This window comes from Bubalus kerabau, chromosome 6 (assembly GCF_029407905.1).
Source record: "Bubalus kerabau isolate K-KA32 ecotype Philippines breed swamp buffalo chromosome 6, PCC_UOA_SB_1v2, whole genome shotgun sequence".
Taxonomy (NCBI): Eukaryota; Metazoa; Chordata; class Mammalia; order Artiodactyla; family Bovidae; genus Bubalus; species Bubalus kerabau.
In genome coordinates this window covers 115,953,416-115,978,248 of record NC_073629.1, presented here as the reverse complement: position 1 = coordinate 115,978,248, position 24,833 = coordinate 115,953,416, and the positions used below count along the sequence as shown (strand labels likewise).

Below are 24,833 nucleotides of genomic sequence, written 5' to 3'. Positions count from 1 at the left end.
AATGGCAACCCACTCCATTGTTCTTGCCTGGAGAATCCCAGGGATGGCGGAGCCTGGTGGGCTGCCGTCTATGGGGTCGCAGAGAGTCGACTGAAGCGGCTCAGCAGCAGCAGCAGCAGCCTTGGGAAGGCACTAAGATGTAATAGTATTTCTTTATTTGAAGTATAGCTGATTGACAGTGTTAGTTCCAGGTGTGCAACACAGGGATTCAGTTACACACACACATCCCCCACCCCCCACATATACATATTCTTGTTTAGATTCTTTTACTCTATAGTGTCATTCCAAAATTCTGAGTCTAATTCCCTGTGTTGTACAGTAGGTCCTGGGTGATCTAATTCAGATATAGTAGTGTATATCCAGGCTTCCCTGGTAGCTCAGCTGGTAAAGAATCTGCCTGCAATGCAGGTTCGATTCCTGGGTCTGGAAGATCCTCTGGAGAAGGGATAGGCTACCCACTCCAGTATTCTTGGGTTTCCCTGGTGGCTCAGCTAGTAAAAGAATCCACCTGCAATGTGGGAGACCTGGATTCAATCCCTGGGTGGTCAGAAGATCCCCTGGAGGACGGCACGGCAACCCACTCCAGTATTCTTGCCTGGAGAATCCCATGGACAGAGGAGCCTGGCAGGCTACAGTCCACGGGGTCACAGAGAGTTGGGCACAACGGAGCGACTGAGCATGGCACAGTGTGTATCTGTTACTCCTGAATTCCGAACTTATCCATCTCTCCCACTTTCCCCTTGGGTACCTACAAGTTTGTTTTCTGTGTTTGTGAGTCTATTTTGGTTTTGTAAGTAAGCTCATTTGAACATGTTTTTAAATTCTACATATAGGTGATATCATATGGTATTGGTCCTTCTCTGTCTGACTTACTTCACTTAATATGATAATCTCTAGGTCCATCCACGTTGCTGCAAATGGCATTATTTCATTCCTTTATATGCCTGAGCCATGGAGAAGGCAATGGCACCCCACTCCAGTACTCTTGCCTGGAGAATCCCATGGACGGAGGAGCCTGGTGGGCTGCAGTCCATGGGGTCGCGGAGAGTCGGACACGACTGAGCGACTTTACTTTCACTTTTCACTTTCATCCATTGGAGAAAGAAATGGCAACCCACTCCAGTGTTCTTGCCTGGAGAATCCCAGGGACGGGGGAGCCTGGTGGGCTGCTGTCTATGGGGTCACACAGAGTCGGACACGACTGAAGTGACTGAGCAGCAGCAACATTCCACTGAATACATGCACATCTTTTTTAACCCTTCACCTGTTGATGGACACAAAACTTGACATTCTGACAGCCAGTGTGATTCTTCCTGCCAGAAAGCAAGGTGCTCACTTGTTTCAGACTTTCTATTCACAGAGAAGGAAATCCGAGCTGGCCTTGAGTGAAGTCACTTCAGCTGTGTCCACCTCTTTGCAACCCTATGGACCATAGCCTGCCAGGCTCCTCTGGCCAAGGGATTCTCTAGGCAAGAACACTGGAGTGGGATGCCATGCCCTCCTCCAGGGGATCTTCCCGACCCAGGGATCGCACTTGTATCTCTAATGGCTCCTGCATTGGCAGGCACATTCTTTACCACCTGTGCCACCTGGGAAGTTGGCCCTAACAGTCATAAGATGCACTGTTGAGAGAGGGAGCTACAGGCTGAGCAAAAGGGAACATTTCTTTCCTGCAGGATGAGGCTCCTCTCACTGCGGTGGTCTGTCTTGTTGCAGAGCACAGGCTCCAGAGCACTGGCCTAATATTTGTGGGTCACAGGCTTAGCCACTGCAAGGCAGGTGGGATCTTCCCAGACCAGGGGTTGAACCTGTATCCCCGCATGGGCAGATGGATTCGTTCCCACGAGACGACCAGAGAAGACCCCCGCTTAACAGTGCTAAAGTGCTTCATCTGCATCACCTTGTATTACCCTCCTGTAGCCCTTCTGACCAAGGGAAGGGTTAGGTTAAACTGCTCTGTAGATTTATACATAAACTCTAGGCCTTGTATTTTGTGGTCGATGTCATTTCTTGCAGCATTTTGAGCATTTTGTACAGACCATGCCACCATCCACCTACACGAGCCAAAGTGTCAGGGGGCTGTGGAGGGTCTGCCCTCTCATGGCAGATGGACGAAGGGAAGTTCCCACCGAGGCATCCAGACCTTCCAGAGTGTTCTGCCAATGACACTGTGATGGCTGAGGAGCCAGATGAAAAGCATGTGATGCCCCCACCTGACCCATTAAATTAATCATCGTAATTGGCGACGTCTGCCGGGATCCAGGCTGGATGCGGTCTTCCCCGGGCGCTGTGCACCCAAGTGAGGTAAATTAGGTTTCAGGGCGCCAGGTCGGCGTCAGCAAATTACCTGCTTCTGGGGAGCGGACTGGGCCCCGGTGGGTGCAGGCAGAGCTGATTTGCCACATAGGTGAGCAACGTCTTCTCAGGGTGCTGGTGCCCAGGGGCCCCGCTGTGGCTAGGGGCAAGCAGGAGCCCCGTGGACACGGCCCCACGTGTCCTGGGAGAAGCGCAGGGACCTCTGAGGTCAGGGGCAAGCAGGAGCCCTGTGGACATGGCCCAATGTGTCCTGGGAGAAGCGCACGGACCTCTGAGGTCACGGGCAAGCAGGAGCCCTGTGGACATGGCCCCACGTGTCCTGGGAGAAGCACAGGGACCTCTGAGGTCAGGGGCAAGCAGGAGCCCTGCGGACATGGCCCCACGTGTCCTGGGAGAAGCGCAGCGACCTCTGAGGTCAGGGGTAAGCAGGAGCCCCGTGGACACAGCCCCACGTGTCCTGGGAGAAGGGCAGGGGCCCCGCTGTGGTCGGGGCAAGAAGGAGCCCCGTGGACACAGCCCCATGTGTCCAGGGAGAAGGACAGGGCCACCCCTTTCTTTCCTATCCAGTCTCTCTACAGTTTCATCTCGCTCATCAATCTTGCTCTCTCTGTAAAAGCAGATGATGGCCGGATGCCTGACCAACTGGCTGTGAACGGTGTCAGACGTTCTGGGGACGTCAAAAGTGAGTGGCATCAGTGGCTTTTATTCTGAGGATGTCACACAATCCAGCCCCTGGTGCGCGTTCCAGGTACCAGACCACGCAGGTCAGAGGCCTAGTGGCAGGCTGGCCAGGGAGTTAACTCGAGGTTCCTTTCACTGAATTGATAACTGCTGCTTTCTACTCGACTGAGAATCAAACACACGCACAGATCCACAGCGGCTCGCGGTGATGGCAGGGTGCTGGGGAAGGCCACCCAGGCCGCTCTGCCTCTATGTCCTGGGAAGGGCTTCCCCACGGCTTCAGGGGCTACAGGAAGGGCTCTGCGCTCACTGGTGGCTCCTCTGCCCCAGAGGTGGCCAAAGTTCCATCAGGGTTCAAGGCCAAAATTCAGAATTCTTTTAAAAGTCACATGAAACCATAAAGCATCTACAGTATATAGCACAAGGAATTCTACTCAACATCTGTGATAATCTGTAAGAGAATAGACTCTAAAGTACATGTGTACCTATAACGAGGGGTTTCCCGGCTGGCACTAGTGGTCAAGAATCCTCCTGCTACTGCAGGAGACATAAGAGGCGTGCGTTCCATCCCTGGGTCGGGAAGATCCTCTGGAGGAGGGCATAGCAACCCACTCCTGGATTCTTGCCTGGAGAATCCCTGTGGACAGAGGAGCCTGGTGGGATACGGTCCATGGGTTGCAAAGAGTCTGACACAACTGAGATGACTTAGCACGCACGTGTGCATACATATAACTGACTCACTTTGCTGTACACCTGAAACTAACACAATACTGTAGATCGACTCTACTCCAGTAAAATTTAAAAAGGGAAATAAAACGCTCCCAACTTAGGTTAATAAAAAGAAAAGAAAACAAATAGAAAATCAGGTGAAGACACTTAGTGTTTGGTGTTTCCATGGATCCCAGAATTAAGCAGCTGACCTGGGTCTCCAGCAGCACCTCAGACCCAGGTTCCGAGAAAGTGCCCCCGGGCTGGACCAAGCAGAGCTAGGGCCGCACAGAGCAGGCGGCTCCCAGGCCCGCCGCAGCCCAGCTCCCCGCACACACTGCTCTGCCTGCGTTTGTTCAAGGACATCAGGGACTTCTTTCTTCCAAAATAGCAACCGGTGGACGAAATTAAAAAAAAAAAAAAATTCTGAAAGCAGGAAGCAAGCAGATGCAGTGTTTTGCCTGTTAATCTCTAACAGCTCTCTGAGCCTTGCCAGCGCTTAAATCTCCAAGACAAAAGCCACCAGGCCAGGGGCACCCCAGCCTCGCCCAGACAGGCCTGTGGGGCCCTGCTGAGGGGGTCCACGCAGACTCTGAGGGGTCCTTGCTGCAGCCGGATTTACAGGGGGGCATTTACAGTGCTCTTATGGAGTCTCCCCACCCAACTAACCTGCAGAAGCCCACCCCTTAGGGCTCACCTGTCAAGGGGGGCCGGGGGTTGGGAGGGATCTGGACCAGATAAACACCATCAGTCTGTCTGCAGGGGAGGAAGGACAGACAGACAGAAGCGTGATAAAGCAGACAGTATTCTTCACTTTTTCACTCTCTGAAACCCCACGAGACAACACTTAGTGAGGTGTTTGCTTGTTTCCCCTTTTGTCCTCACATACAAAAGATACATCCAGGCCTTTTCCACGGTGTGAGCAGGATCAACTGACCATGAACGTTGTTGTTCAGTGGCTCCGTTGTGTCTGACTCTTTGGGACCCCACGGACTGCTGCAGGCCAGGCTTCCCGGTCCTCCACTGTCTCCCGGGGTTTGCTCAGATTCACATGCATCGAGTCGGTGATGATATCTAACCCTCTCATCCAAGATTCTACCAATTCAAGATTCTACCAATTCAAATGTTCACACTCTAGTGTGTGTTACTGGGTGCGAGGTGAAGCCCTGAGGTCTGTGTTTTCAGGGTGAACATCAGAGGCAGGAGGAGTCCGGAAGGGAAACAGGACAGGCTGAGTATATGGACCATCATATAGAGATGAAAAAACTCGGGAGAGAGGGAAAAAAAAAAAAGAGCACACAGCTGCCGTCCCCCAAACAGACCTCCCATCTGCCACCCACGATTTGCATGTCACCTTCTCCGGGCTCATTTGTACTTCATTAACTGCCATTGACTTAACAAGATTTATGCAAATGACACCATAGGAGCTCCCTAACTCCCACTGCAATCAAGTGATTATGTATGTGCAACTCTCCACAGCAATGAAAAATTAATACGTGACAAGCCCACTCGCCGCTGAGCCGGGCCTCTGGCTTTTTCTTTTCCTTGCTTTTTGCTTTTACATTTCTATTCGAAGAGACCTGATCGCCATAGTTTAGGAGAAGGAAGAGGCTGGGAAGAGGAGGCAGATGGAGGAGGAGGAGGAGGAAGGAAAGGCAGACGGAGAAGGAGAAGCAGACTTCTCTGAACTGAATCTCCACTGAGACTCAGAAAGGACAAAGAACGCGGAGGTGGGCCCAGGTCCTCAAAAAATGGAAGTTATTTTGCAGAAGACAAGTCACATTCTCGATGAGAAAGCTTTCACGGGGGAAGGAGGGGAGACAGGATCACTGCCCACCATCCGTGGACAGCTCCTCCCATGCTGGGCTGAGGACAGCCTCCGTCTCACAGCCAACGGGCGAGCTGTAAAACGTGAGCTGGACGTGGTTAAAATAACCCACCGGAACACGCTCCGTCTGCAAAGACACGCATCAGGCTACCAAGCGTGATGGAGAAACAGCCTCACCCGTGTCCTGAACTGCCCCCGACAAGACTCCTGTGTGCCGGGGTGGAGACAGAGCCTGTGATGATCAAACATACCGGCCTGTCCCAAAGCCACCTCCAGCCCAGCCCCAAGACCCGGAGGCTCAGGAGGAGGACTTCTCTGTCTTTAGGGCCCGTGAGCTGGGGTTTGGGGCCCCAACACACAACCCAGTCCGGAACGGGGACTGAGAGTGGAGACAGGGGCTCAGATGCTGGTGGGAAGAACAGGCATTGGAGACGGGATGCAGGGACCTCAGGCAACCCCGGACAGACGTGCGAGGACCCGTGTCCCTGCAGACGTGCGGTTCTGTAGGCATATCTCAGAAGATTCCTCTCCTTGGGCACGAGGTATTTGTCTGAGGCTGGGGGCACACGTTTAATTCAAGGCATGTAACTCTGCTTCATAAGCTTTCTTTTTTTTTTCTTGGCTGTGCCGTGTCGCTTGTGGGATCTTAGTTCCTCGACCAAGGATCGAACACCCTCGGCAGTAAGAGTGCAGAGCCCTAACCACTGGACTGCCAGGGAATTCCCTTCCTAAGCTTTCTGAAGGCTTCTGGCCAACAGGCAGCGTAGGGTGCATGGGTGCATGCTTGCACCACAAGGATTTAATTTAAAAATGAAGATAACACAGCTATGTCAACTGTGGCAATGTTGAGGGTTCAGAGAGATATTACGTGAATGCTTAGCAAATACTAAGCAGTCACTTAATCGTTTAGGTCTGCAGTGTCTAGAACATTCTGGCAGGTGCTGCTCTAACTGAGCCCCATCTTCCACAATCCTCTCGCTTCATTTCTACTAGCTGATGTCATCCCTGGCAGGCTGAGGAGTCCAGACTACCTCTAAGGGTTTCCATTCCTTTATAAAAATACAGATGAATCTATATGTCTGTGTGCAAATGCACATCAGCCTGTGCGGCCCACAGCAAGGCTCCAATATGTCCTGAGCACAATGAATCTGAAAATCTGGTTTTACCAGAATCTAAAAATCCTCTCCGGCATCTCCTCTTCTCAGCGTCCCAAGGGACTCGGTATTATCCGGGGCCCAATTCCCAGATGTGGAGGCCAAGGCCAGGAATGTTCTGCCTCGAGGGGACTCTGACCCGCCAGGTGCGGGCTCCGGGACGCGGGTTTCCCACGTCTGTACGCACAGGCAGCTACGAGAGACAGGAGCTGGCTGGGCTGCCTGTGTCAGGATGCCCCAGGAAACCAGATCACGACTGAGGGGTGAGCTGGATTATTTTGAACATTTACTACTAAAAGGCTTCCCAGGACAGGGTAATACCTGACTTACCCTTGACCGTCAGCCTCCAGCAGCACGCAGATGGAAAGCCTGGCCTGTACAGCAAGCCTTGTGCAGAGGGGCAGGGCAGAAACTGAGGGGAGGGAGGCCCCACCCACACTGGGGACCAGCCTGACTGGGGTGGCGGCCGGCACGCCCACCCGAGCTCACGGGGGACGCGGTCTAGCACCCCGAAAGGAAATGTCCCAGGATGTATATTTTAAATGAGAGGAAAAGAGTTCAGTGATTTTCCCAATTCTAGTTGAAAGAGCATCAACAGGATGAAAATTACACATTAAAATTGCCTTATGTGGAGAGGTAAGTTTATATCAATAAGTAATTGCACAAAAGAATAAGCAACTGTGCCTGCATCTGTACAGGAGAGAAAGCCTTTAGGAGCAGTCAAAACCAGACTCACAGACACAGAGGACAGACGTGCCAAGGGGGAGAGGGGAGGAGGTGCGAGCGAATGCACCGGGGGTGTGGGGTTAGCAGACACCAATTATTCCACGCGGGACGGATCAACCACAGGGCCCTGCCGTAGAGCGCAGGGGACTGGGTTCAGTATCCCGTGAGAATCCACGGTGGAAAAGAACATAGGCAAATATATGCATATATATGTGTATACACACACACACACACGTGTGTATATATGTGTGTGTGTGTGTCAGGGGGCTGTGTTTATGGGGCTTTCCAGGTGGCGCTAGTGGTAAAGAACCCACCTGCCAATGCAGGAGACATAAAGAAACTCGGGTTCCATCCCTGGGTCGGGAAGATCTCCGGGAGGAGGAAATGGCAGCCCACTCCAATCTTCTTGTCTGAAGAACTCCACAGAAAAAGGAGGGACTCCACGCACCAAGGGCTCACCACGCATACAGTGGCGTGCTCAGCCACTTGAGTCGCGTCCAACTCTGCAACCCCAGGCTCCTCTGTCTACGGAATTCTCCAAGCAAGAATTTTGGAATGGGTTGCCATTTCCTCCTCCAGGAGATCTTCCCGACCCAAGGATCAAACCCGAGTTTCTTATGTCTCCTGCATTGGCAGGTGGGTTCTTTACCACTAGCGCCACCTGGGAAGACCCATAAATACATATGAATGTATGTGTACATGTATATATATATATACACACATATAATTAAGTCACTTTGCTGTACAGCAGAAATTAAACACAGCATTGTAAATCAACTATGCTTCAATTAAAAAAAAAAAGTGCGAACAGCAGGAGGAGGGAAGGAGACTGCTCTCAGTGGTTCTCTGCGCCAGCCTACACACCAGTTCCCCTGTCTCTGAAGGTGTCTTGTGAAACCCCGTGGACTTCCGCCTGTCTCACCTGTGATGCTGGGGCCCGCCCCACGCCTGCATGCTGAAACTGCCCCGGCCCCAAGTGAAGCCGGAGGCTACCTGTTTCAAGTGGAAAGACTCTGGGCCTCCCGAAGGGTGGCCAGCGCCAACACGAGCTCCCACAGGATTCGAGAACGTGTCCAGGTACCAGCGCAGACGCAGAGCTGTCATCCTGCCCACTGCCTCCTCTTGCCCTTAAGCAGAAAACACTCGAAGCCAACCGGCCTTCTTCAGCAAACTAAAAGACGGCATTTCCAGAAGCCACGCTGCCGGGCTGAACACTTTCATTTCATTTCCCTGGGAACTATCACAGCCAAATAGGTCTTGTGAATTCCCCTTTTCCTTGAGACATAAAGTCATTTGGTACCCGGCTTCTGGGCTAATGAAAACCGATTCCAGGCTAGCGACATAGGCCAAAACAAATGCCTGCGTTCGAGTCCTGTTGTGTAATGAGGAAGTTTAATTAAGGCCCCACATTACAGCTGTAAATGTTCCTTTATATAATAAGGTCTAAATGAAACTGAACCTAATCAAAGTTACAATTCCTTCATTAGCAAATTACAAACAAGAGCCCACAGCTGACACACCGGCTATGATTATCACAACTAATTGCCTCGTTGTTACAAACCAGCCTGAAACCGTGTTCAGATGTCCGTCTGCGAGAGCAAATTAGGGCCACGTCGGGCTATTCCTGTGATCACAAGGGGCTCTTGTACGGGGATCTGATTTACCCCTGTCGCCTGGCGGCCAGCGGCCCAATCAAAGCCGCGCTACAAAGGCAGCCTTTGAAGCCAGCGAGTCTCGAAACGCACTCCATATGCAGGCGGGCAGACTGCACTTCATTAGGCCTGTTGTCACATTTCCCCTCTTCTTATTCTAATGATCCTATTTTAATACACACAGGAACCTCTTCTAATTGATGTCAAGTGAGTGACTTCTACATTCATCAGCGGAGCACATCAAACAAACCTTGGCGCACGAGCCAGCCTCACGGCGAGGAGAGACCCGGGGTGTGTCTCCAGCTACAGGGCCGGGCACGGGGGAGCCGCGTTACCTGTTTAATTGGGATGGCTCGACCGCTCCCGATGCTGTCCGCCCGACTCTCCAGGCCTTTCTTCTCTTTGTCTGGGTCACTCCCTTTCCGAGACTGAAAAGCAAAAATAAAGTTAGCATTTGGGGAAGGGCTGCAGTTCACAGACTGGGGAGGTGAAACCCACCTGCATAGCTTCTGCAAAATGCACAGACCCTGAAGAAGCCCTGCACAAGCTGTGTGTGTACTCCCATGTACGAGCTGTGTGTGTATCCACGTGTACCAGCTGTGTGTGTACCCACACGTACCAGCTGTGTGTGTACCTGCGTGTACCCCCATGTATGAGCTGTGCGTGTACTGACATGTACCAGCTGTGCGTGTACCCACGTGTACCAGCTGTGTGTATGTACCCACATGGATGAGCTGTGTATCCACGTGTACCAGCTGTGTGTGTACCCACGTGTACCAGCTGTGCATGTACCCCCATGTATGAGCTGTGCATGTACCGACATGTACCAGCTGTGTGTGTACCCACGTGTACCAGCTGTGTGTATGTACCCACATGGATGAGCTGTGTGTGTACCCCCATGTATGAGCTGTGTGTGTACCCCCATGTACTAGCTGTGTGTGTACCCACGTGTACCAGCTGTGCATGTACCCACGTGTACCAGCTGTGTGTACCCCCATGTACGAGCTGTGCATGTACCCCCGTCTTTGAGCTGTGCATGTACCCCCGTGTACAAGCTGTGCGTGTACCCACATGTATGAGCTGTGCGTGTACCCACGTGTACCAGCTGTGCATGTACCCCCATGTACGAGCTGTGTGTGTACCCATGTACACGCACACATATCCCAGGAACAGACTGCTGTGCGTCCATTGTCACCGAGCCATCATGTCACAGGGAATTTTCTAAACTTTCCTTCCCACTTTTCCACTGCAAAATCATCTTTTAATTCTTTTGTAAAGAAGTTCAAAATTCAATTACGAGAAACCAATGGACCATACAGGAAAGTAACGCCCAACAGGAAAACACATTCCGAAGCTGCAGTTAAATCCAGCCGAGGAGAAAAGGACTCCTCGCTGCTTGTTTGGGAAACCTGTGACATAAATGTATATATTTAATTAACATCTGAAGGATTTTAAAAATTCTATTAACGTCTCAGCTGTGCAATTCAACGGGATACTCCTAATTCATATCGAGCTGCCATTAACGTTCCTTTTTATTGCTTCTGGAGAGTCAGAAAAGAGCGAATTCAAAGTTAAACTAGTGTTAAGATACCACAGAAAATAACCAAGGGGAAAGGAAGTTGAAGATCTCTTTGGGGGTAAAATATCAGTACTTTGGGGGAAAATGAGTGGCTTTGTTTGCCAAGTTCCTGACAGTTTTCTTGGCAATAATGACGTGTGTGCACGCCCAGGAGGAGGGCGGCCAGCAGGGAGGGTGTCAACGGGGGCCCCAGGGAAGCCACCCCAGGACACCATGACCTGGGGACGTTGAAGGAGCAACCACAGCTAAGTCTCCATCGCTTGGTGGCATGAGAAACTGTGAGCACGATGATTTTCTGACAGATTTATTTTATTATGAGAGAAAGATCTGAGACTCGTCCTCCTTAATAACTGTGCTGACAAGTGACAACGCCACCCCATTACTTTTCAATGGGAACATTACTCACGCAATATTGAAAATGGAGAAACATTTTCATGTGCTTTTCAAATCTGAGATGATATATGGAATGAGCAGACTTTGTGGTGTCCAGTGCGGCAATGAGAAGCTAATGAAATCCAGTTTTAAAGGGTGTGAGACGGCGCAGCTGATATATGCGTATATATATATTTTTAATATTAAAGGGAGTGATGTCATGGGGTATGAGGAGAAAAGTTCCCATGACGTAAACCCAGATCAGGGACTGCAATGAGCCCACGGGCTCCATAGAAGACAGGCTTCCCTGATGATGCTAAGAAGCTGGCATTATTTACTGAGCACCTACTCAGAGCCAGGCACCGTGCACTTGCTTTTCTTTAGGATGCTAGAAGCTTGGAATGAGGTACCAGGAAACGAACAAGCAACACATAGAAAGTGGTGGAAGAATGTAGAAACGTGATGTTTAACCTTTGGGCTCGGTGGGAAATAATTCCTTGTCATGAACTTTAAAGAGTTAGGGGCTCACTTTTCTCTTTAATTAATTAACTGTTTAATTAATAACCTGTGGTAAGAGCTACGTAACAGCTCTTATATAAGTTCTCTTTCCCCTATGTCTCAGTTCATGAGAAAGCTGGAATTTGAGGTTTCTATTTGTAAACGAGCTTCAAAGCTCACAGGGATGACATTTAAAATTGTTTCAAATCAATAGAGACCACTAATGGTACTTTGGAATTTTAAGAACTCTGAATTTCTACATCTGGAAATCTGTCTTCATTATTCTCTATTAATCAGAATAATTAACAAAACAAACATTAAAAAAAAAAAATTAACATGTTCCTCAAGGCAGCACATCTGTCTCCACAGCCACTCTGTTGTCAGAGAATTCCAGATTCCAGAGGAAGCAGGATCAGGAACTAAACTCCACGTCTGATCACATACCCTGAGATGAATGAGGTAGAAACTGAGGGAAAACTTCCCCGCCAAAATGCAGCAGAAATTCCCGATGACTCTCACACTTGGCTGGAGAGAACCATAAAACTAAACCTTCATGGACGGAGTGGTGATAATTTGTTAGGCAGAAGGGTTTACTGTCTCTCCATCCTATAGTGACTTTCGGTACAGCAGTCTGTGAAATATATCATAGAACAGAAATCCAACAGCCAAACTGCAACAAACCCGTTGGACATAAAACACCGCAGCACGTATAGATTCCCAGTTAGTTCTCCTGCTATTTCTGCCAGCCCTGAGACTACATCACCCACAGCACAGCCTCACAATGCCACTCAAATGGCTCCGCGAAAGCGTCAGATCCAAAGCTGCCCTGGGTACCGCTGCTGGGGGGTCAGGAGTGAGTGTGCAAGGCACCCACCTGGCACACCACCAGAACCCTAACAGGAGTTTATCACACCCAACACAGAAAGCCACGGGGGGCCGGGAGAGCGACCGCAGAGCCTCTGCACAGTGAACGCAGCAGAAAGGAAGGCTAGGATAAACCTAATCACCACCTCCTTCGTCAGAGACACGTTCAGCCGCCCCTCAGGTGATAAAGGAAGCAGTGAGGGGCGCCCCACCAGCGGCCTGCTCCCGAGAACGAGCATCACGGCCAAATGCCCTCGCTACCACACCGAGACCCAGCTTCCCCCCTGCAACCGATGAGCGAGTCCAAGCCTGCTGGAGCGCACGTCACAGGACCCTCGCTCCCTGCCCTGCAGAAGACAAAATACCATTCAAACAGGTCTATTTATACTATCAATTCTGCTGCCATATTTTTTTACAGAGAGTCTCTATGAACTGGGTAATGGCTTTATACAATCTTTGGTTACTGGGTATGCTTGGCTCTGTTCTGGGGTGTCGGCATTATATGGCAAGCTTTGAGAAATAAACATGTAAGTGACATCAGGATTATAAATTGTCCACCGGACAATTTGCGGACACGTAGAGGAGTGAGTTTAAGCCGTGGACGCAGATAACAGACACTGCATCCAAAGGAATGCCGATCCCCGGATGCGGGGCTGGGGGGATAGAGGGATGGATATTCTGGAGGTGCACTCTTTATCTATGACGGGGTTATTTCTAGAAGTAGCAGCAGCAGTGGCAGAAAAATGCTCGCAGTCTATGAGCTGCAGGGTGAGTATATGCATGTGTTTTAAAATTCCTGTATGTTTGAAAATACTTCCTAATAAAACATTTGAACCACATGTTAATAAATCAGGGCTATGAAACTACTCATCCTAAGAGCATATATTACAGAACCAGGAATTCGATGGATATAGCCTTTAAATATTTTTTTCAAAATAATTTTTTTTTCAAAGAAACAAGCAAGATACAATATCATTCAGCTTTTTTATTAGTGACTGATGGTTCCTACTGCCAACAGAACACAAAACTTGCTACTATAGGAGAGATCTGCAAGTTTGTAGTCTTTTGTAAAAGGTGTATGTGATTTATTTTTGCTCAGATTTTTGCTTATTTTTGCATGTGTGTGTATACAGACAGAAGCATCTGGGACTGAAGAACGTTGGCCCAGGGTGGCACACTACAGGTCACTTTATAAAATTTATAAGCACGGTGTTTGCTGACTGGCGCGTGTACTACTTAATTAACGCTGGCCTCTTTAGGAGGATCTTCGTAAGTAAGGAAGACGAAGCTCCTTCATCTGGGCATTACCGTCCCAGCCTGAGTGGGTTTTTATTCACTAAGATTGGTTGATGTAGGGCACTTCCGTCCTCCTAATACACATTTTTCAATAAATACGCTTTTTGCTAATTGAAGCCAGTGATTACTAACAATCGCCAGGGATGAGGAGGTTATGACATTTTACATATTTAAGAACAGGAGCAAGCTGGTAACAAGGAGAATCTAGTTTCTTAATTGGCCACGATTTCGAAATCAATTTGCCTCTTGTCATTCCCTGGGCGGCACTGACATCTAGTGGAGTTACCACTTCTGAGATCTTGAGCGTGCGACGCCCACCCGTCACCACCACCATCAGCGCCGGCGCTTTGTTAGTGTCAAAGCTGGCAGTGATGAAGATGCAGGTTTTCAGTCTTCTCCTTCAACGCCAGGATGCAAACCCGGGTGAAGGTAGCTTCTTCATGACCCCGATTCCTGTTCCCTCTAGTAGCAACAGTGCGATGGACTCAGCTTCTGAAAGGATCTACTCTCAGGCCACTTTCCAACACGGAGAGACCGAGCCTCGACCCTGGCCTGCTTCACAGGCACGCCCTCGCCGCCATCACCAGCTGCATTAATTACGACACGATCAATGGGGATTTCCAGTCACCATAAGGACGGGTCTGCACTGGTTCTGGCCCTGCCCCACCTGGCCTGGACAGCTGGCCGCTGTCTGGGCGCCTGGACTCGGTGTATACATGTGTGCACGGCTCCAACTGTGCAGAGGTGGGGGTCCCATCCGTCTGCTCTCCTCTGGGCGGGCAGCACCCCCATCCCAGTCCACCTCCTCTTGAACCCAGGTTGACTCTGACAACACCCACGCCTGATGGAAAACAAATCTGGCCGTGCAGACGGCAGCAGGGAAGGGCAGGCTTATCACCTGAGTTATCTGTTCATCTGTTATGAACAGTTATCACCTGTTCATCTGCTTCTTCCTGCCTTAAACATGTCTCCTTTGGCAGGTACCCAGTGGGCAGGGCCCAGGACACTACTTTCCAGCACCTTCAGACCCCAGAGGTGCCCACATAGGTGTGGGATGGAACGTGCTGGAGCAGCCCCATTTCAAAGAGACTTCCCAGCTTCTTGCCTCTTGCCTTGAAGACAGACCAAAGCCAATGACCAAGAAAGGTGACCCTGAGGAGGTGTCGTGAGCCTGGGTGTCCCGTCCTCCTGCCATACCCTAGAAGAAGTGTCAAACACACAGAAGATGCCCTGGCCCACGTTCCAGGGCCCCTCCTCCCCGCTATGCCGGTGTCCCGCTCACGGCCCACCCGCCCTCTCTGCGCCTTCAGCAGTGGGCTCTCCTCAGGTCCACGGACCCCTGGGTCAATCCACGGCCTGTTCTCCGAGGTGACCCCGCCTCACCTGGAAGCCCCCACCTGGGTGTGCACACGTGTGACAGGTGGATGCATAAGCCACGAGTGCTGTTTAGGTGACTGCTGCTGTTCTCAGCATGTCTGAAGAAATCCCACAGTACAGCGTCTCATAGTGGATGTCTTTAAGCGTATCAGGTAGGTACCTGTATTTTGCACACACCTAAGCACCTCCCTCCTAATCTACAGCCACTTTTGCTTATGCACTAATGTAAGTCACTCCATAACAGTGGGGTGGTGAGATAAAAATGAAAGCAAAGGACTCGTCACCCCTACAGGGACTCTTCCTAGCAACCTCTCTGCAACTACTGTTGTTTCCGGTTCAGAGAGGTTGAGTTCCTTGCCCAAAGTCACACAGCCCCAGGCAGTGGAGGCCAGGGGCTGAGCCTGTCGGATCCTCACTCTGGCCCTCCAACAGCAGCACCTGCCAGAACTCACACGGCACGGGGCAAGGAGCCGAGGAAGGGAATGGTTGTGAGGAGGGAGTGCGTGCTGTTGCCAACAGACCTCGGCGATAAAGACCATCTGATGGGAAAACTGCCGTGGACATGGAGGAGAGGGCCAGGGGATCCTCCGTACCTGGCACCCTCCTTCACCATGGAGAACGTCATCTCCAGGGACTTCTGCGGCTGTCCAACAATAAGATTCCACACTTCCAATACAGGGGGCGCAGGTTCGATCCCTGTCCGGGGAACTAAGATCCCACGTGCTGCACCACCAAAAAAACAAACAAAAAAAACCCTGCCATCTCTAAATCAGGGCAGTGGATCAGATAACAGACTTGTGGCTACCTCTGCAGAAGCCTCCTTTAGCTCGAGCCAGGAAATATTGAACTTCTTTGCACTGAAGTCAGTTATAATCAATCAAGAAAAAGGGTCAGTCACTCAGTTGTGTCCGACTCTTTGCAACCCCATGGACGGTAGCCCGCCAGGCTCCTCTGTCCATGGGATTCTTCAGGCAAGAATACTGGAGTGGGTTGCCATTCCCTTCTCCAGGGGATCTTCCCAACCCAGGGACCAACCAAGAGGAGAAATCACCCGGCTGGAAACAGAGCACCCTGATGCTGTATGCTAGAGATGAGCAACTTTCTAAGACAAGTCAAATTTCTGTTTCTAAGACAAGACACTGGACGCTGGAGACATCCTTTTTGTGCGGCCGGCCTGTGCACTGTGGGATGTTGAACGCCTCCGTGGCTGGTACCCAGACTAGAACTCTGCAAGACCACACCCACCCCCACCCCCCCCACCCCCAGCTGAGACAACTCAGACCTTCTCTAGAAAATGCCAAATTCCTGGCAGAGCAAAAGCATCTGGATGAGAAGCCCTGGTTTGAAAGCTTGTATACTCGTAATGCACAGACCTAGTCCCAGGAGGGAAAGTGTTCTTCTCAAGTCAAATGACTCCAGCCATGCATGGCAGTAGCTCTGCCCCGAGTTCTGAGTCTGGAGTTCTGGGCTCAACTGCAAAGCCTTCTCCACCATTGATTGGTAGTGTCTGCTGTGTGTAAGGGAATGGACAGGGTGGCCATGCTTTTGTGTCCTCTGTTGTAAAGGGGACAGCCCAACTGCTCAGGGAGCTTTTAAAAAACTATACACACCTGGTTCCCATGCAGATTCCGAGCTCATAAACCTGAGCCCTGAGAGCTGATGCACACCAGAGCCCTGCACATGGTTCTGAAGAAAATTCCAAGTGGACAGGCCTGTGAGCCTGTACAGACCCCAAGGAAGTCCTCAGCGCTCCAGCCTAAGGAGCAGGGGTTTTGTCCGCCTATAGGGCTTACACATCTCATCTTGAAGGCTGGATGCGCACGTGTGGGGAATCCTGGCAGAGTCTGCCACATGCACGTGTCTAACGGGAGACCAAGAGAGTCGCAGGACCAGGGACACCTTTATCCAACTCCTGGCTCTTCGTTTCTGACTCCCTGCAACTGAGCACGTCCCAGCTTGCTCAGCACCTGCACCTTGGCATCCCGCAATATTCTGAGACGCCCACGGAACAAAGCGCCCTTCCTGACCACCTGGCGGCCAGAGGACCACTCGGTGACCGTCTCGGGACCCATGCTCCGAGCCCTGGGGGACACTCACAGTGAAGAGGTTGGACCGACGCTTGGACTGCTTGCGGACGGGCGTGGGCGTGTTGGCTGCGGGCGGCACGTCGATGCGGAGCTCCTTCTGGCTGGTGCTCGGCGTGGACGGCACGGAGGAGGAGTAGTCGCTCAGGCTCCCACCGCCGTTACTCGTCTGCAACGATCCGAAGCCAAGGCTGTGTTAGGGACCCACCCCGGGAGCCTCACTCACCACCTGTGTGGGGCCGTAAGTCACACACAGCAGGTGCAGCCGGACCGGTGCGCCGGCCTCTCCCACTGGCTGATGGCATCGGCATGAAGGATGCTCGGTGTCCTTCTAGAAGACAGCGATCAGCTCGGCGTCATTTCAGCTAAGAAAAGGGACTGAAGGCAGGGAAATCTCTTTCGTTTAATTTTTCTTCAGAGTGAAAATGTAATTATTTTCTATTTCCTCTGAAAAAGGAAGGGACTGGTTGAACTAAGTGGTTTCCGTGGTCCCTTCACTGCGCTAGATTAGAGGCAGAAAGAGCACAGTTGTGCCCCAGAGGACCAGAACTCACATTGTGAAAATGACCTCTTAGAGGGATAAATCGGGAGACTGGGATTGACATATACACACTGCTATATATAAAAAGATGATGACTAATAAGGACCTGCTGCACAGCACGAGGAATAATACTCAATAGTCTGTAATGGCCTCTATGGACAAAGAATGTAAAAGAGAAGGGATGTATGTATTAATACATGTATAAATGACACTCTGCTATACAGCAGAAACTAATGCAATGCTGTGAATCAATTATATTCAAAAAAAATAGTTTAAAAAAAAGAAAATGACCTCTTAGAAATGTGGATGCATCTGGAAGATACTTCAAAATTCAGAGAGAATTGCAGATGCCAGTGGTGGGGATGTGAACAGCCTTGATGGTACCTTTGTAGGGCCCTACTGTAAACGCACTTTCCTTTTCCTCAAGGAACCAAACAGAGGTTGCCTAACCTTCTCACTAAATCTGTTTAAAAAGTATCAACATAACACCTGTCTGAGAAATGTAAACCGAAGACAGGACAGCAGGCAAAGATAAGCCAACCGTTCCTCTCTGGGATTTTGGTTAGGTTCTTCAAAGTGACTTATATATTATTTGCTTCCAAATAAACAGCAAAATGTTGCAATAGGAAGATAGTAGTGGAACTTCTCTGGTGGTCCAGAGGTTAAGACCCCAGTGCAGGGGTGTAGGTTCGATCCGTCTTTGAGAAGCTAAGTTCCGACATGCACACGCGTGGCCAAAAAAAACCCATAAAATATAAAACAGGGGAAGCATTATTCTAACATTCAGCAAAGACTTAAAAAAAAAAGTTACCAGTTTCCATAGGGCATAAGGGAAAAGGGGACTCTAACCCAGAACTGCTACCATCTTGAAGCATATTGTGGGATGAGCCAATGAGATTTACCCACAGCTGCTCAGCCTACAAGCAGACGAGAACAAGGACCAACTCGGGGTCATTTAAATCAAGAGCAGAGACAGCGTGGAGATGGGAGCATTAAAGACTGATTCCCATAAAAACCACTGAGCCACAGCAGTTTCTGAAGATGTTAGGTCAGTTACAGACACGCTGTTATTTGCAAAGTTGAAACAAACAGGAAATCCACCTTGGAGCTGGCTGAGCACCCTCTTGGCAGGCATGTCCTCCCGGGCTCGTACCTGCCTTTCAGCCCAGCCTCTCAGGGGACCGACATACCTGGCTGATGTGCACGGCAGACACCTGTGCGGAGCAGACTGACGAGTGGCTGGGCGAGTTGGGGAGGGACTTGCAGGGACCTATGGACAGCTGCTGCTTCTTCCTCGTGGCGACAATCTTCTGGGCAACTGCAGGCAAGAGGACACAGGAGGTCTCTGTGAGGCTGCTCTCCAAACCCAGGGCGCGTGGCAGAGGCCCAGGACCGTCCCCATCATCCACTGTCCCCTGGGTCCACAGTTAATATAATTCCCGACTTTCAGTCGGGCACAGGATGACCAGAAGAGACACGTCATTCCCTGGGGCTTCCCCTGGTCCATACCCCTGCCCCCCAGCTAAATGTGGCCACGCAAGCAAGTCCTGGCCAATAGGATGTCAGCAGGAGGGTCATGTGGCAGCATCCCGGAAGCACCCTCAAGAGAGATGCCCTTGGCCTATTTCTCCCTTATGAGCTTTTCCTTCTGGCTGCATAAAGGGCACATACGTTGGCTGCAGCCCTGTAAGTGACCTTGGGGGGTAGAAGCCACACTTGGTGGGACATAAGCCCTTGACAGCCCTGTGCAGACTGCCTCAGAAGCTTTATAGGTAAACCACAAAAAATACACATCTATCTTGTTTAAATCATTCTAATGATTTTTTCTCCCCAATTACTTGCAGCAAAAATCATCCTAAATAAGACAGGGGAATTTAAACCAAATCCTTTTGGGAACCAAAAAAATCTATTTTATTTATTTATTTTTGCATAGCCTAAAGAATTACTCTCAACTCTACAAGCGACTGCATAGAATTATATTCAAGGACATGTAATTATCTCAAATTTTTTTTAAATTTAAATATACAGCTACACACATTGAAAGTTTATCTTAATCAATACAAATCTAAATTCCACCAGTCATAACTTCTGGCAAATAGGCTGGCTGATAAAGCATACTGGATTTAATTGGAAAGGAAGTCAAGGATTAGAAAACTCTTCCTACACCAATAGGTGTCACTACAGGAGAATAACTGCAGGTTTTATTTGAATAGATGTGTGTCTTTGGGGACGAGCTGTAATTAAGTTCAATGATATTCAATCCTTGTCTTTGCCCAGAGTGGCTATTTTTAAAGACATCCATGCAAAGGAACACACACTGCCCCCCGCAGCAGGTTATGACACAGAAGGAGCACACACAGTGGCCGCGGATCATTTCTTGTCCAAATGAATACAGTGTTAATAAGGAGCTCGTTTGTCCACAGCTCACGGCTTTCATGTAAATGAATGATGTATAAACATGATTAAGTGGAAATGCAATATATAAAAAATGGCTCACAGAGACCAAACAGCAGCCTCATCAGTTACATCCCACCTCCGATAGGCCTCTTATCATCCTGAAAGGATGATATCAATTAATTTATCTTCCCATAGTGTATTGATCATAACCTTCATCAGCTAATCATGTTTAAATTACAGAGGAATATCGCAACACTCTGTCATTTCAAAGCCATTGGCGTATTGATCTGGGGTCTTTGAAGATGCACATTAGAATATTTCAAAAATCATTATGTGAACTCAAAACTAAAACCCAAGAACAGCTTCCAACACCTGCAAAACATGTGCTGTATAGGTGAGCTGAGATTCCGAGACCGAAAGTTAAATAACTTACAATCACGATTGTCAGGGTGACCGCCAATTTACTTCCATTAAAAAAACAAAAACAAAGAAGTTTTTTTTATTTTGATGATCAACTCTAATAATGCATTTTTATTCTCCTCCTGACCTCAGAGCTACTATTCAGTTGGATGAAGAGCTACTATTCAGTTGGATGACCATACAGGATTTCATCTTAAATCTCACAGAAAAAGTGTAAACATCAGAATTAAACAGGGCAAAACTATTTGGACAACTCTATAGACATTCTCGGTAAGTGTTTTATACTCTAAGGGGGAGAGCTGAGAAACTTTCTAAAACAAGACAAATACATTATTAAAATCCTCATTTTATGACATTCCAAATGGAAAAGAATTTTATCTCCTCCTCACATGGAGGCTAGAAAGAGCAAGTCCATGGGCAGAGAGAATCTTTACACATTAAGACTCCCACATGGGGACCGAAAGGGCCGTGCAAAGCATCAACCACACGTTAAGTACCAAGGTTCTTCTCTCCATGGAATTACTGCTTTGCCACATTTATAACAAAATATGAAGTCACAGCCTCTAATAACTCAGCATTCTTTTAAGCCTAATTAGAACTTTTAACCCTATTTGTTTTATTTCACCATTATTTTTATGTCTACCCACAAACGGAAGCAAGGAAATGAGTTACAAATATTTTGTGCTAAAATACGTAGACTGCATCAGAAATACAGGATAACCCATAAAGTGGGGGACACTTCATAGGGGACAATGGAAGTATCTGACTCAAGAAGGAAGAGGAGACACAGTGACTGTTTTGTAAGGCTGAGCCACCTTCTTTTTCACAGTGAAAAGCCTCCTGCCCACTGTGGCCACAGAGCTGGGCTGGGCCACGTGTGTGCATGAGGCCTCCTCCCCAGTAACAGCTCAAGGGAAATGGGGTCCCAGCGCAGGGAGGCTCTGTTCTGTAACTCCAGTCATCAACTGCGCCTGATATCTGTTCTCCTGTAACTATATCCATCAACTGTGCCTGATATCCAGAACACTGAAAGGTCAGTCGACTTAAAACATGAATCTTACTTGCCCCTCAGATTACACTGGCTGGGCAATCTTTATAATCACTGAGTTTTGTCTGCATTTAATCACTCCACAAGTGAATGTTGCATATTTTATATAAGTACATGCAATGAATGAATAAAACAGAGACACAATCACTTGAGCGGACTTAAAAGGATCTGGACCCTTTATCATCAAGCTGTGATGTTTTGCCAGTTTTGGTGCCATGCTTTTGTATAAAGCTGCCACAGGAGCTAAGCCCAAGTCTGAAATGCTGTCGGGGGCAGACCCTGAAAATGTTTCCTCCCTTCCCAGGTGGTGGTGTTCAGTCGCCGAGTCGTGTCTGACTCTGCGACTGCATGAACAGCAGCACGCCGCCAGACGCTAACCAATCTCACTAACCTGGTATTCCAACAGCAGTGCTTGCTGCTGCTTAAAAGCCGCTTCCTAGGGACTAACATACAACGTGACAGACATCATCAACACTGCTCTTGTTACACGTGAAAGTCGTTAACAGAGTGCATTCTAGGCGCTCTCATCAAAGGAAGATATGTTTCCATTTCTTTAATTTTTTATCTATCTGAGGTGGTGGATGTCCACTGAACTCACTGTGATATCATTTCACGATGCAAGCTAAGTCACTGCACTGTGTACCTTACATGGTGTGTCGGTTATAGCTCAGTCAAACTGGAAGGGAAAAATATTAAATACACTCAAATATAAACAAATGGAGTGAGTAAGTATCACGCCCTCCACAATTCTGAAGTTTTACTTGGGTGATAGATACCCTTTAACTGTATCCATAATCTCACTGTAGAAACTTCAAAAATAAGGAAGCAACTTCCACGACCTGGGAGAGGCCTGAGTGGCTACTGGGGGCTGGCAGTGGCCCCTTCTCGACCTGCGTGATGACCTTGAGATCTTTAGTTTTCAGCTGTGCTCTTGATTATACTTTCAGAAATATATTTCCCTTCTTCAATTAAAAAGAAGTTGATTTAAGAACTGAAGCAACCAGAAAAAGCGAGTTACACAGTTACGTTCTGCACAGATTTTGAATTTTCTATTGGAGCGATGATAAATGACACCCTTTAATTAGTGTGTAAAAATAAGACTCTCGGATAGCTCCCAAATAAGACCTCATTAAAACCTGGCCTAATGCCCAATTTCTGCTTCTCCAGGTTCTCAAATCATTCGCACTGAAGGAGGAGCAGAAAGAATGCGTCTGGTCCCCTCAAGGGAGTCAGGTCCACCGCTCACCAGGATCTGGGGGTCATCCTCCTCTCCTCCCCCCTCCCCCCTTCTTTCCCTCCCCCCTCACCTTTGACCTTTACACCTGAACAACGGGCCAGGAGGCTGAGCATCATGTCTGCCGCTGTTTAGTGCCTAAGTCGTCTCTGACTCTTTGCAGCCCTGTGGACTGTAGCCCGCCAGGCTCCTCTGTCCATGGGATTCTCCAGGCAAGAAGACTGCAGTGGGTTGCCATTCCCTTCTCCAGGGGATCTTCCCAACCCAGGGATCAAACCTGGGTCTCCTGCATTGGCAGGAGGATTCTTTACCGCTGGGTCACCAGGGAAGCCCTGAGCATCCTGTCTACTAACCCATTTAACCCTTACAGTCCCATTTCACAGATGAGGAAAACCAGGCAGGGGGAGCCATCGGCAGAGCAGGGGCTCAGACGCAGTCCGTCTGCCTCCAGGAGTGCTCGCAACACTGCCCCGCCAGACCCCGGCGCTCCCAGGACGGGCCTGTGCACGCTTCTGCCCTGTGCCGGCACAGACTCTCCCTGATGCCCCCTCCCTTGTGCTGACCACCGCAACCCGGCTTCCTTCTCTGTGCCCTTGGTTGAAACCTGCCATTGCCAAGGTTGCTGGTGACCAGCTGGAAGCCTGGTCACCTCCTGCTTGACCTCTGGGCAGCCCTGGGCACCACTGTTCCTCCTCCCCTGACACCGACTCTCAAGGGCTTCTCTCTGGCAGAACCTCCTTCGCAGCCTCCTTCGATAGACGTTTGGTGCCTCGAGGCTTCTTTCTTTGGCCATTTTCTCTTCCGGCCAAGGGCTCCCAAACCCATGCAGCCTTGCTCCGCGTCCTTCCTGCTTCTGGGACCATGGATCCAACGACTGACTCCACACCTCCGCTCCGGATGCACCTCGACGTCCACATGGCCCAGCCTGGGTCTCACGCCGTCTCCCAGCTCTAACTGTACCATCCCCTGCGACGCCAGGGCAGGGACAGAGGAGCCGGAAGAGATGGATTCTTCCACCAGAATTTCTCATAAATTCATCTTCATGATCACTACTTGGACCCTAACTCCACCTGCCCGTGGCCGGCTCCTCAGGCAGCCTCCGAGGCTGTCCCCCGTCACTGCCGTCTCCAGCATCACTGCCACCCACGGAACACGCTGCAGGCAGCCTCGTAAGGCTCTCCCCGACCTGCTTCTACTAACAGTCCTGCGACATGTCCTGTCACCACACCAATGTCAGAGCTGAAAGTTCTCAGCAAAACGGGGCTCTTCCATGTGGAGGAGTGGGGGGCTCTCCATTCCCGTGGAGCCAGGGACCCACAGCCCCAACTCTTTTGACCTCTTCCCAAGCCCTCCTGCAAAGGCCCGACCCACTTAAGTGACTGAAGTGGCCGCCAGCTTGGGACAGGCCGTCCCTTTTCCACCCCTGCCATCAGGAGCCATGTGCCTGGAGCGCGGGGGCAAGGCGAGGGCTCCCCTGCTGCCTGGAACCAAGTCAGTCCGTTTCTGGTTTTCACACAAGAAAACCCAGATGAGCGTTATTGCCTGGTACAGCTTTACCATAACAAGGAATCATCTGACCCTCAGGGATCTTATCTCTTAATTGGCTCAGAACCCCAGAGGAGACAGGAGGCAATCCCAACGCGACGCGACCACCCTCCAGCCTCGCGGCCCACTGCCATGCCAGAGAGAACCCACCACACCTCCCACAACACACTACACAAGCTGCCACCATGGCCCAGACCTCACAGTCAGTTCCTCTTCAGAATCTGTACCGTGAGCATCACCTCTCCTAGGTAAGCTGTCCTCTCGAACCATGAGGTTCCTCCAGGGGGACCCTGCACCCCAAATACCCACAGGTGCTCGTGTTTTACCCAGGTCCTGACTGAGCACCAATGCACGTTTCCACACGCACACACACACAGGGGCACAGCAGTCAGGGCTGTGCTGAAGGCTGCAACTCGACTTCTCAGCCCTGAATCCCTAGTGCCTGGGCATAGGAACTACTCCTCCCCAACCCAACACATGATCACTCGCACCAGGCCCTGGCCTCAAGCTCTC

General features: G+C 50.0%; 1 protein-coding gene across 10 annotated transcripts in view; it reads right to left on the bottom strand.

The window, feature by feature from the left end:
* Positions 1 to 24,833, bottom strand: part of AGAP1 (ArfGAP with GTPase domain, ankyrin repeat and PH domain 1) — a 562,171-nt gene that overhangs the window by 263,114 nt on the left and 274,224 nt on the right. For all 10 annotated transcript variants that reach the window (XM_055586531.1, XM_055586533.1, XM_055586526.1 and 7 more), the window contains exons 7-9: positions 18,867 to 18,994; positions 17,149 to 17,304; positions 9,401 to 9,493 (exon numbers count right to left, since the gene is read on the bottom strand). In XM_055586531.1, coding sequence (XP_055442506.1) covers positions 9,401 to 9,493; positions 17,149 to 17,304; positions 18,867 to 18,994 — 377 coding nt within the window. The remainder of the gene's footprint in view (positions 1 to 9,400; positions 9,494 to 17,148; positions 17,305 to 18,866; positions 18,995 to 24,833) is intronic.